Raw genomic sequence first — 13,812 nt, forward strand, 5'->3', positions numbered from 1 at the left:
GCATATTATTGGCTACCTTCCAAACTTCAGGACTGGCAATTTCATGTTTGAGTTCTTTCAGTACCCTGGGGTGTATATCATCCAGTCCTTTAATTTATCACTGTTTAACTTGTTGATTTGGCTCAGTATGTCTTCCAGATTCCCCAAAATATATTTCAATTCCTCCGTATTATCACCTTTGGAAATAATTTCTGGCACAGGCCTTGAAGTAAACCTCTAGACTTTCACTGGGAAGAGTGGGCTTTCCCATCAGAATCCTGCCCTACATCTCAGCCAGTTTTCTTGCTTCCCTGAAAGGAATAATTTTGGTTTGCCTGCCTAGCCCTCTGGCTAAATGGGCCCTTTGTCAGAACATTCTGGGTTTAATAACCAAGACTCTGGAAATTCCTCAGAACCAGATCTCTGGAGCACATGGCATCCTGGACTCTCAAGCCCTTCACCAACTTCTCAAGCTCTTCATTAAAGGAGAATCCTCCTAAACAGGAACTTACAAAACTGAAGCTGCATCCTTGAACCAATTCCTCAACCAGAGGGACAATGCACCAACACTGTCAGTGCCATAGTCTTGGCTGATGTTTGAAGCAGGTCCTAATGAATATCACTCCAGATTACAAGAAGGCATCTTTGTCTGGATCTGTCCATAGACCTGCTCAATTCTCTGTTCAGGAATCATTTTAGCTGATGGAGAAGGGCCCGCGCTATTAGAAATACAGCTGCTCAAAGTCCCAGATTAGCTGCCTCAAACTCCTGTTTCAACAAGGTCTGCATCTTGTGATCCTCTGGATCTTTCAGTGCTGTATCACCTTCCATTGAAATCATGGACTTGCAAGTAACTACTGTGACCAATGTGTCCACTTTAGATAGCTTCAGCAGGCTATCCAGTTTCTCCTTAGGAACATGTATCTGGAAAGGAGTCATTCAGCGCCACCCATTCCACGGTCAAATTTCCCAAATTGGTTGCAGAACATGTAAGGTTATAGACTGATCCATGCCAAAATGAAGTCTTCTTTAGTAGTGTCTGGTTCCTGTTTTTTTGAGATTCCCAGGGCGATGACTACTTGGGTTATGAGTGGGATCAGCTCTTATTTGAAGAACAGCCATATAACTTCTGAGTTGGGGACTAACTCCACCGCCTCCAGTTTCTCCACAAAGCTGTTGCTGATGCTGCTGGCAGCATAGGTAGAAATTCAGCCACACCTTTTTCGTTGAAGCTTAACTCTGAGTCCAGCCTTCCACTTTGCATCTCAGCCAGCCTGCTCCTGTTTCCATAGGTATTCTTGAACTGTTAACCAAGAGTCTCCCACTGAAATCTATCCCAGTACAGTCTATTTGGAATTCAGCTGCATGATTTTATCTTCCTTCAATGTTATCACCACAAAATGCCTCTTCTCTGGTCATAACATTGGCCTTCCATTGGTTTATGCATACAATTCAAACCTTTCCTACACAAAACCAAAGCTGAGATACATTTCCTGAAGCAAGGGAAATAGAGTTTATATTCTCTGCCCCTCCTGCATGACCTTCCAGCTGCCTGCATTACCAGACTAGATTTTTGCCTCATCTACTGGAGACATACTGTGAATTGGCTCTGCTGCACTATTCTTAAAGAAAGAAAAGTCAGCTTGAGAAGTTTTTGTTTGTCTCCATCTGCTGGCAAAGGACATATTGCATTCTTCTAGATTGGTCTGGTAAAAACAATGAAGAAAGAGAAGTTATTGTAGATAGATTTTTGGAGTCCTAATAGACCCTGTCTTCTGAAGCAACAATATCTACGTATTTACACATATGGTTTCCTTTTTGTTTGTTTGTTAAAGGTATAATTATTTCCAAATTATATCATTAAACCATGAAACATCATCATGTATGTAATAAGTAAACCGTTTTGGTTGTATCAGAGAAAGAATCTCATAAACACATATAAACATCAACCGTACCAAAATTGAGTCCAATGTAGACATGAAAGACCCCCCCAACATTCTTTGCTTTGTCTATGGCAAATTTCATACAAATTCTGGGGAATGTATCTATGAATAATGTCTCTTCTATATACCTGCACAGTATGGTCCAGTGGAATCCAAACCAAACCCATTTGGACACTGGTTGCTACGATCACCTGTGAAGTAAATGATTTCCAAGATTATTTTAGATTCAATAATATACCATCTACTCAGTCTCTGAATACACTTACCCCTGAATTCTATAAAGGTTGCCCAAATTTGGGCACAGATCCTAGATCTATGCGTAAACTAATTAGTTAATTAGGACTTATGTGTAAATCTGCTTATGTGCTGTTATTTATTAACCTGGACACCTAAATTCTTTTGTGCAATTCAAAAAGGAGCATGATCATGGGAGGGGCGTGGACGGATCAGGGGCATTCCCAGAAATTAGGCGCACTGTTATAGAATACTAGGATTTGCACACTCAACTGCCATCAACTGGGAGTGCAGATTTACACTAGCTTTGGGTAGGCATAAGTCCTTGTATCCAAAATTGGGCACAGGTGGTAAATGGTTGCTTAGTGCTAGTGACCTTTATAGAATCCGCATTTAGCACAGATTTTAATGGTTCCTAAATTTGGGCACCACTTACTAAAGCTGGCTCTTAAGCCTTTGAAAGCAATTCTATAAATTGGTGCTTAGAGGTATACACCACTTACATGCATTAAAGGGGTTCATAGACAGTGGAGCGCAAGACAGAAGCGCACGGGGAAAAAGTAATTTTTAAAGAGCTCCAACAGAGGGTTTGGGGTGGTAACCCCCCACTTTATTGGTTAGTGTTCGCGCTGCTGTTGGAAGGGGGTTCGGGGGGTTGGAAACCTCCATTATAGCGAAAACGGAACTTTTTCTGATTTTTTTCGGGAAAAGTTCCGTTTTCTCTATAATGTGGGGGGTTTCACCCCCCCCTGCAATGGCAGCGCAAACACTAACCAATAAAGTGGGGGGGGGGGGGTTGCCATCCCAAACCCCCAGTCGGAGCTCTTTAAAAATTATTTTTTCCCCCGCGCGCTTCTGTCTTCCGCTGGATTGTCGGCGCGCTGGCGTCTGGCGGGCAATTATCCCGTCACCCATTAAAGGTGCCATTCATTGACAGCTAGGCTTCTATATACACTAGGCACTATTCTATAAGATAGTGCATAAGGCCCAAATTCTAGAAATGGCCCTGTAAGTTAAGCGGCAGCAGGCATGCTACTGCAGCCTGACTTAACTGCACCGTTAAAAAATGATTAGAAAAAAGTGGGCACCAAAATTTGCATCTAAACCTGGGCTTTCCCCAGACTATGGACTTTTCCTCCAGGAACTTGTCCAAACCTTTCTTAAAACCAGCTACGCTATCCGCTCTTACCACATCCTCTGGCAACGTGTTCCAGATTTTAATTATTCTCCGAGTGAAAAAAAAATTTCCTCCTATTGGTTTTAAGAGTATTTTTAACTTTTTCTTAAATTTAAGCCTGGGATGACAAAAACGATAAACCGAATCAGAAGCCAAAAACAGGCCTCAACGATGAGACGAGAACACACAATGGGGACAAGATGTCAGGAGATCAGCCAGCAGTATATAGTTCAAAAGTCACTTTATTGGTGAATATGTCACAATAGCTCAAAGTCTTTGAGCTTCTGTGACATATTCACCAAAAAAGTGACTTTTTGAACTATACACCCCTGGCTGATCTCCTGACAAAAAGGATAAACTACCAGGTCATTTTGTTCCACAATAAACGCCAAATGATGGAGCAAACTAGTGGTCAAACCATTGAACAATAATACCTTTAGAAATTGAAGCCTGCATTCTAAAGTCCAACGTTTCATCCAGTTGGTTGTACTCTGCTCCAATAGAAGACACATGGAGGGTTTCTACCAAAAATGGCATCCGTCCTTGAGTTTGGTCATAGGTAACGGTATGATTCCATGTGTAGGGTACACTAACTCCATCTACAGTAAATAGCCTTGTGGAATAGGCATAGAGCTGACCAGGCCCTGTTTGGATATAGTCCTCAGAATAATCCTGAAAACACACATAAATAGCTATTAACGAAATCTCATGTATCTGATTAACCCCATCATAGCAGACAACATGATTATTGTTACAGGACAGGCTTTTAATTAAGACTATAGTATATTTCAGTGAAATCTTCTAGTACAACTCCAGCCATTTCAGAGATTTCCCCCATTTGTATCTTTTCCATTCCTATTGTGCTTTATCTATATTATTAGAATGTGGGTTAGTGACCGCCATGTTTTCTATGGGGCAACAAAAAAATTGCATGAATAGTTTCTTATCAAAAGAGAAAGGTAAGTTCAACAGGCAGGGATCCATAATTTTCAATGCCAGTTCAACCGATGTTAAAACCTGAAATATGTATTTTTTTTGAACCTTCACACTTAACTGCATTTCTGTCCCTAAAGCGTCTCGAAGGGGGTTGAAGTTTTTGAGCTCTTAGAAATTAGATTCTGGCTCAGATGTTGGAACTTAGTTTTCCTAAGATTTTTGAAAGTTTTTGTTTTTCTTCATTCTAGCAATCAAGGATCTCGGTTATTATGTGGACTTGAGATGGATTAGCTTATGTATTTTCGTTCTAGATATAAACTGTATTATTTGTTCTTTGCTAATACTTTTTTTTCTGTACAAGATTAATTCTTGATACTGCATGTTTAAAATTGATAAATAATGCCAGTTCAATAAAATTAATGGAAATCTATGGCTTTCTACAGATTTGTGTAGCAAGCCATAAATGTGAAAGTGGTGTCAGGTCAAAAGCGCGCCGGGACAAAGGCGCGAGCAGACAATTGAGCGCAGCGCGGAGGCGCGTGCCGAAGAAAATTACTGTTTTTAGGGCTCCGACGGGAGGGGCCTGGGAAGGAACCCCCCCACTTTACTTAATACAGATCGCACCGCATTGTGTGGGCGTTGGGGGGGGTTTGGGGGGTTGTAACCCTCCACATTTTACTGAAAACTTCACTTTTTCCCTGTTTTTAGGGAAAAGGTTAAGTTTACAGTAAAATGTGGGGGGTTACAACCCCCAAACCCCCCACAACGCTAGCGCAATTTGTATTAAATAATCTGAGGGTGCTCCCCAACAAAACCCCCCGTCGGAGCCCCTAAAAACAGTAATTTTCTTCGGCGCGCGCCTCCGTCTTGCGCTCAGTTGTCGGCGCGCGACTTTGTCTTCCGCGTTGTTGTCTATGAACCGTGAAAGCTGATGATATTTAAAGAAAACTAAGCATCCGACTTAGGTGTTGTAGTTTTAGAATGAAAACTCACCTAATGTTAGGCCAGGAGTGAGGTTTTAAATATGCATGAGCTCTATTTGCAAGCACTGCCTCTATTGTATGCAAATAGATCTCACGCATATTGCTAGAGGAAATCCTGAAAACCCGATTGGGTTGTGGCCCTCGAGGACCAAGGATTCCTACCCCTGCGTAGACACATAAATGTTCACGTTCAATTTATTTGATATACCAAAACTTTTCAAACAAAAATCTAAGCAGTTTACAATTTAAGAAGTAGTGGGTTGAAAGGTTTTTAGTGCGGGCCAGCGAGATAAGTGCTCTGATACTCACAAGAATCCTATGAGCATAGGAGCATTTACAGCACTGGCTCGAGCTAAAAACCTCTAACGCAGCTTGATAAAAGGGACCCATAGTTTATAAAGTTAGAGCTAACATTTATATACCAATTATGCATATGAATAATTAGAATAATGGTATATAAATGTATTTGTGTGCACATATCCGCACAAAAATTATAATTCTGTCTAAGTGCTATTCTGTAAATATGCACATATTTATTTAAAAATTTATATACCGCATACAACTATGCGGTTTCCATACCACATCCATAAAATCTCGTTTCCTTCCGATTATCACAAATAACATAGACGTGTCTAAACAACTTCGTTAATCGCCCCTGTTATAATAGGGATAGAGCGCAAATTCAATCAATTCAGAAATACAAGCAAGCTTTAAATTATACATTGATGTCAGAAAAATTCTAAAAGACGATAATCAACTGAAATATACCTTAGCATAAAAAGGCATTGGCAAATAATTGAGTTTTCAGCATTTTCTAAAAATTCATCCTCCCCTTACATAACCAAAGGATACCAGGCATATCTTATATGAGTGTTTATTTGACAGGTAGGTTTACACATAGGTGGAGCATGGGTGAGGGTCATACTTACACATGTAACTTATAGATTACTGTAAATTATGTGCATATCTCTATTATTTAGCTGCAAACACTTATAACAGTTCTATGGCTACATCTAAATTATTGGTACATACTCGTATGTCATCTCCCTATCTTACTTTCCATATAGACATCCTCTGGGCACCTCTAAGTGAATTTTATAACATGATGGGCTCATTGGTCTATATGTTAATATGATTTTACAAAAGAACCCCAGAACTATCCCCTAACATGCAGATTCAAATATACTAATTTATACCTGCTCCATAACAGGTGCAAAAGTATATGTGTACCGTATTTTCACGCATATAACGCGCGCGTTATACACGATTTTACAAACCGTGCATAACCTTGCGCGTTATACGCGTGAGCGCGTTTTACAACTTTTTTTTTTTCAATCTCGGAGAGAGCGAGACCAGAAGGCTTTGAGCATGCGCAAATGCTCAAAGCCTAGTCCAGCCTGGCGCAGGAAGAAGGAGGATCTCTCCTGCACCGCCCAGCCCAAACCAACAAGGGAGGATCTTCGGGCACTGGCACTGGCACGTCCTGAGCATTGGTGCTGGTGCCCAATCGGGTAAGAGATGTTTGGTGCTGGAGGGATGTAGGATCGCGGGGGAGGGGGGGAGTGACGCGAGCGGTGGGGGGGGGAGGATGCCGGTTCGCAGGGGGGATGCCGATCGGATTGAAAAAAAAAAGTTGTAAAACACGGGTAAGCGAGCGGGGGGGGGGGGGGAGGATGCCGGTTCGGAGTAGGCGGGAGGAGGTTTTAGCATGCGCGGTATACGCGTGTGCGCGCTATATTACATTTTTTTAACATAAATTTGTGTTCCCCGTGCGCTATACCCGTGTGCGTGTTTTAAACGGGTGCGCGGTATATGGGTGACAATACGGTACTCGTTGTATGAGTGTATTTTATAATTACACACATATTGCAACGCCATCTCCAGGAATATCTCTGTGCTGCAAACATGCATTAGCATATTAAAATGTGCATAAGCAGCCTTACATTTTTTAAACACATATTGTTTGCATATTAAAAATGCTTATGCATGTATTTTTTCAGTGTTTTGTAAGTTTTCCAGTAGTCTCCTTCTTTCCGTTTAAAATAGACTCCAGAGAGGCACAATTCTCTAACTTAAATCACCAAATCCGATCCTATACTTGACCCCACTCACTTTTTAGAAACCTCAAGTTTGGGGGCCTGGGTCTTTTGAATAAGGATGCTTTTAACATTTAACTCAGCAGCAAATCAGGTAAACATTTTGTGATTTGCTGCAAAAGGCCAGAGTCTGAACTTCTACTATTTTTTATAGATAGGAAAAAAAAAAATCCTGATGCAGAATAGAGAAAAGTGTAATGATTTTTTTTTTCTACTGTACCTTGACACTGACGTCGGCAGAGGTTTGTAGTTGCAATGTATATCCATTTACTACAATATCCAGCAACAAAGCGCCATCTGAGTCCAAGCCCCGGGCAATGTGAGTCATACGCAAGATCTCTCCTGCAAATTTTAACAGCTGTCATTTAGAACCATGTTGTCTTTGCGAGAGGTCTGTGTTGCTCTGGTTTGCAGGCAAAGAATTTGGAGCTATTCATCAATCAATGAAACCTTTCGAGTTCCTAATTGTCATGGTTTTGAATGCACAGAGCCTGTGCAGAGCAGGATTAAGACAGACAAACTAGATATGTGCCCCTGGTCCACATATTAAAACGAGGGTTCCTCACATATGTGTAATTCAGTGGCCACTAAGACAGATTTTTGCCCTGGTAAATCAGCTAATGGCAGAAAGAACAGTCGGGAGACTAGAGACACCATTGGCCAAAGGGGGTTTGTCTATTCTCCCTTCCCCTCCTGTGTTGCAGGAATATCTGCAAGCAGCACTTCTTATCTGGGTTTTCATTTTCACAAAATGATGTTCCTAGCAAGCGAAGACTAATGCCGCTGTGGAATGCAAAAAAGAAACCTGATGTGATTTTTAACACTGTGGCTGATAAGCATACCATGGAGGGAATTCAGCGCGAGCTAAATGCTAAGACACCCATCGGAATATAATAGGTGTCTTTAGCATTTAGGGTGGACTAAATCAGTTAAGAGTCCCTTGATGAATTCTCCCCTATATCAACCTGGGCCTTTTATGAGTATATAAGTCCATAACTCATATCTTCCCAATATGGAGTCAAATTTTTTGCATTAATAGCTCTATTTTACAATTAGCTCTTTTTAATGCGAGCTAAGAAGTAATGAGAAGCTATTTTATATCTTCTTACCTCATTAGCATAAGATCAAGTGTGCATATGTTACTTCGCATCATATCAAATGCTATGAGTTTATCTATTCCACATTAATGCATGATAACTCTTGCATCACAGTTAAAGCTAGATTTATTAAAAGGTGCTACCATGTTCCCATTCACTAACATGCATTATTAACCACAGGTCCCGGTATATTTACTATTAACTTTCATTAACAGTATTATTGTATTTTAACATGATAGTTCACTTTAATAAATCTTAAAGAGTCATAAGGCTCAAAATAATTCTGTAAATATTCAAATATCGTTAGTATAGTATAAATGGCAGATTCACAATTTAACTGCTATCGATAACACACATGCTTATATTTGAGTCCATTATGTAACTTGGCCAGAAATATTATTCTCTGTAAACTCTAGGCCTAATATTCGAAACAATCTGAGATCCTACATTTACTTTTTGAATTTGGCTCTTAAATGTATGCCCTATTTTCAACCAGACTTAGGAGCCCAAGTTTTCAGCTGAAAATTCCTCTTAATTTTGGATCTTAAAAGTTACGCATAAAAATTTAGGCCTGCCATTCATTTACCTAGATTTAAGTGTCTTAATTATTAACCTACCCTCCTTTTATAAAACCGTGTTAGGATCTTTTTTTGCAGGCCATGGTGGTAAAAGCTCAAACGCCCATAGAATTCCTATGAGCGCCGGAACTTTTACTGCCGTAGATAGCGATAAAAAACCTTAACGCTCAGGAAAAGGATCTAGGTGTCATTGTTGAGGATACGTTGAAACCCTCAGTTCAATGTCTGGCAGCGGCTAAGAAAGAAACATAGAAACATGACGGCAGATAAAGGCCAAATGGCATATCTAGTCTGCCCCTCCGCAAGTAACCATTTTCTCTTTCTCTCTCCGAGAGATCCCACGTGCCTAGCGCAGGCCCTTTTGAATTCAGACACAGTCTCTGTTTCCACCACCTCTTCCGGGAGACTGTTCCACGCTTCTACTACCCTTTCTGTAAAAAAGTATTTCCTCAGATTACTCCGGAGCCTATCACCTATTAACTTCATCCTATGCCCTCTCATTGCAGAGTTTCCTTTCAAATGAAAGAGACTCGACTCATGCACATTTACGCCACATAGGGATTTAAATGTCTCTATCATATCTCCCCTCTCCCGCCTTTCCTCCAAATAGAATGTTAGGAATTATCAGGAAAGGAATAGGAAACAAAGATGAAAATGTTATAATGCCCTTATATCGCTCTATGGTACGGCTGCAACTCAAATATTATGTGCAGTTCTGATTGCCGTATCTCAAGAAAGATAGAGCGAAATTAGAAAAAGTACAGAGGAGGGCGTCAAACATGATAAAAGGTTTGGGATGACTTCTCTGTGAAGAAAGGATAAAGTGGGTAGGGCTCTTCAGCTTGGAGAAGAGATGGTTCAGGGGTGATATGATAGAGGTCTATAAAATACTGAGTGGAGTGGAAAGGGTCGATGTGAATTGCTTGTTTACTCTTTCCAAAAATACTAGGACTAGGGGGCATGTGATGAAGCTACTAAATAGTAGATTTAAAACAAACTGGAGAAAATATTTCTTCACACAACATATAATTAAACTCTGAAATTCATTGCAGGAATGTGGTGAAATTAGTTAGCTTAGCGGAGTTTAAAATAGGCTTGGATAATTTCATAAAAGAGACGTCCATAGGGATCTATTTAGGTACTTGGGACCTGGGATGGCCACTGTTGGAAACAGGATACTGAGCTTGATGGACCTTCGATCTGTCCCAGTATGGCAGCTCTTAAGTGAGCCAAGTATAGGACAATCAAGCCATTATGACATCACTGATGAGGTTGGCTTTTAGGCATTGGTGGAATGAGGCATTATGACATCACAATCTCAGCTCTAGAATGTTGCTCCTCTTTGGGTTTCTGCCAGGTACTTGGGACCTGGGTTGACCACTGTTGGAAACAGGATACTGGGCTTGATGGACCTTTGGTCTGTATTATGTTCTTATGCGAGCCAAGTCTAGGACAATCTAGCCATTGTGACATCACTGCTGAGGTTGGCTCTTAGGCATTGGTGGAATGAGGCATTATGACATCACAATCTCAGCTCTAGAATGTTGCTTCTCTTTGGGTTTCTGCCAGGTACTTGGGACCTGGGTTGACCACTGTTGGAAACAGGATACTGGGCTTGATGGACCTTTGGTCTGTCTTATGTTCTTATGCGAGCCAAGTCTAGGACAATCTAGCCATTGTGACATCACTGCTGAGGTTGGCTCTTAGGCATTGGTGGAATGAGGCATTATGACATCACAATCTCAGCTCTAGAATGTTGCTTCTCTTTGGGTTTCTGCCAGGTACTTGGGACCTGGGTTGACCACTGTTGGAAACAGGATACTGGGCTTGATGGACCTTTGGTCTGTCTTATGTTCTTATGCGAGCCAAGTCTAGGACAATCTAGCCATTGTGACATCACTGCTGAGGTTGGCTCTTAGGCATTGGTGGAATGAGGCATTATGACATCACAATCTCAGCTCTAGAATGTTGCTTCTCTTTGGGTTTCTGCCAGGTACTTGGGACCTGGGTTGACTACTGTTGGAAACAGGAGACTGGGCTTGATGGACCCTCAGTCTGTCCCAGTATGGCAATTCTTATGTTCTTCATAAAAAAGGGGGGGGAGAGGGCTAGTGCTGAAAAATCAATGCTAAACTTTCAATTTCTATTCTCACACTAAATTCACCCTTTCGGGCACTGTTCTATAAAGAAGGTGCTTTAATGCAAATATTCAACAATCCATGGAGCCTTTATTTGGGAGATGGTGTGGGAATTTTCTGTAGGTATCCACGTAGCTTCCTACTCAAGACAACTAAGGATAAGAGGGGACGATCAACGTCATAACAAGTCCAAAACTCCACCTCACTCTACTAGAGGAGGAAATAAATGGCTCAGTCTCAAAGCTGAGAACAGCCACCTCCGATATGTTGTAAAGTTAACATTTAAGGTATGCCGTCATCTTCCAGTGTTATTAGAAGTAAGACAAACCAGATTTATGCGATCATTCATTCATTTATTTTTCTTCCATACAGCAGAGATACTAGCATGCCCCCGACGGGACCCGTTTCGCCCAAGCAGGGCTTTTTCAAGGGTTCACAGCGGGCGCTAGCACCTAAGCTGTGAGGACGCTGATGAAAGAGCGCCCGCTGTGAACCCTTGAAAAAGCCCTGCTTGGGCGAAACGGGTCCCGTCGGGGGCATGCTAGTATCTCTGCTGTATGGAAGAAAAATAAATGAATGAATTATCGCATAAATCTGGTTTGTCTTACTTCTAATAACACTGGAAGATGACTGCATACCTTAAATGTTAACTTTACAACATATCGGAGGTGGCTGTTCTCAGCTTTGAGACTGAGCCATTTATTTCCTCCTCTAGTAGAGTGAGGTGGAGTTTTGGACTTGTTAAGGTTTGATTTACCTCACTTTCATCTTCATATTTGTATTTTTTTTGAAGATCAACGTCACCTGATGAAAATGCTGAGGTAGTGATTAAATGGCGAAATACTGCGCCCAATAAGAAGAAACTTCAGAAGGGCACAAGCCTTGTTGCAATTTCCATGCTCGGCTCTAAGCATCCTTTTTAAAGAGGGCCGATGAGTAAGAGGAAGTGCGACTGCTCAAGACTGCAAGTCCATAACAACTATTTACAAAGAAGCAACTGTCTGGAAAAGGCTGTGAACTTTTATTTTCTTTGGGAATTGCGTCACTGCTTTGCTGACTGATTATTGATTTAATGGAATCACCGGGAGGCCAAAGAGAAAATTCTGTTCCCTCAGGGAAGATCTCCCGAGTGAAAAATGAGTGTTTTCATAGCCTGACTTACCGAACACAATGTATTCCTGTGATCTGAACTAATTAATAGCTGTTAAGCAAATACAAACTTTATTTATTTATCCATGTTACTAACCAGTTGCAAACTCCACTTGTGACTCTCTCTTGAAGACACCGTTGGTGAGGGTGAACCCATTAACCGCTTCTCCAATTTCCTTGGCTGTTGTCCAGTAAACAGGATTTATGATGGACACAAGCTTCCTCATAGCAGGGCCTTAAGGCAAGGTTATTTTTTTAAAAAGTCTTTATTTTTAACTTATTTTTCAAGTACAGCCAACTCCCCTCATATCATTTCCTACACCCCTTTGTGCAACTGTATTGTTAACCCCCCCCGGATTCTCTAACTGGTGCGCATGTCAGCAGCCGCCTTAAAAGAAGCCGCCAATCGTGTGTCAATTCCGTGACAGCGTCAGTCAGACTGGCGGTGGTATTCAACCTAGTCCTCAGGGACCACTTAGCCAGTCTGGTTTTTATTGTCTCTGTCTGGCCAGGTGGTCCCCGAGGACTGGGTTGAATACCACTGAGTTAAGAGAATCGCGTCTAGCGCCAGTTAGAGAACCGCGCCCGATTGTATAGCGGGCCCCAGTAAAATAGAGAGGAACTGTGCCTAGCACCTGCTCAGAAAAGCAATCGCTAAGCACAGCTCTTCCCGGTTCATAGACAAAATTGCGCACCGACAACTGAGCGCAGACAACTGAGCGCAAGGTTGACGGCGTGCCGAAGAAAAGCACTATTTTAAAGGGTTCCGACAGGGGGTGTTGGTGGGGAACCCCCCTATTTTACTTAAAAGACATCCCGCTGGTGTTGTGGGGGGTTTGGGGGGTTGTAACCCCCTCATTATACTTGAAACCGAACTTTTTGCCTGTTTTTTAGGGAAAAAGTTCAGTTTTAAGTATAATGTGGGGGGTTACAACCCCCCAAACCCCCCACAACGCCAGCGCAATGTCTGTTAAAAAATAATAACTTTATTTTTGTATACCGCCATACCCAAGGAGCTCTAGGCGGTTCACATTTGTTTATCAAAAACAAAATTACAAGTGGTTCGAAACAATTGAACAATATTAGGAGCAAGGAAGTAGTTGAAGTTAGAGAGAGAGGGGGGAGTGTAGGTCAGGGGGAGGGGTTGGAGGTGGGTAGGTTGGGAAAAGAGAGGTGGAAGGGGGCAGGAGGAGATTGTTGTTCATTGGAGAGGGGTGTTAGGTGTCTTGTCCATGGAATAGGTGAGTTTTGAGAGATTTTCTAAACCCGAGGTAGGTGGGGGCCTCAAGGACAATTTGGGCTAGCCATGGGTTCAGTTTGGCAGCCTGGAAGGCGAAAGTTTTATCAAGGAATCTTTTGGAGTGACATAGTTTTAGGGAGGGGAAGGCGAAGAGCTGAATTCTGCGGGAGTGCTTGTTAATGCGATTCAGGTAGAAGTGAGGGTTTAAGTAGCTTGGGGATAGGCCAAATACTGTTTTATAACAGAAGCAGGCGAATTTGAA

General features: G+C 41.7%; 1 protein-coding gene across 2 annotated transcripts in view; it reads right to left on the bottom strand.

The window, feature by feature from the left end:
* Nucleotides 1–13,812, bottom strand: part of HMCN1 (hemicentin 1) — a 461,110-nt gene that overhangs the window by 33,093 nt on the left and 414,205 nt on the right. For both annotated transcript variants that reach the window (XM_033960229.1, XM_033960228.1), the window contains exons 95-98: nucleotides 12,408–12,545; nucleotides 7,569–7,690; nucleotides 3,768–4,005; nucleotides 2,051–2,113 (exon numbers count right to left, since the gene is read on the bottom strand). In XM_033960229.1, the coding sequence (XP_033816120.1) occupies nucleotides 2,051–2,113; nucleotides 3,768–4,005; nucleotides 7,569–7,690; nucleotides 12,408–12,545 (561 nt within the window). The remainder of the gene's footprint in view (nucleotides 1–2,050; nucleotides 2,114–3,767; nucleotides 4,006–7,568; nucleotides 7,691–12,407; nucleotides 12,546–13,812) is intronic.

Source organism: Geotrypetes seraphini, chromosome 10 (assembly GCF_902459505.1).
Source record: "Geotrypetes seraphini chromosome 10, aGeoSer1.1, whole genome shotgun sequence".
Taxonomy (NCBI): Eukaryota; Metazoa; Chordata; class Amphibia; order Gymnophiona; family Dermophiidae; genus Geotrypetes; species Geotrypetes seraphini.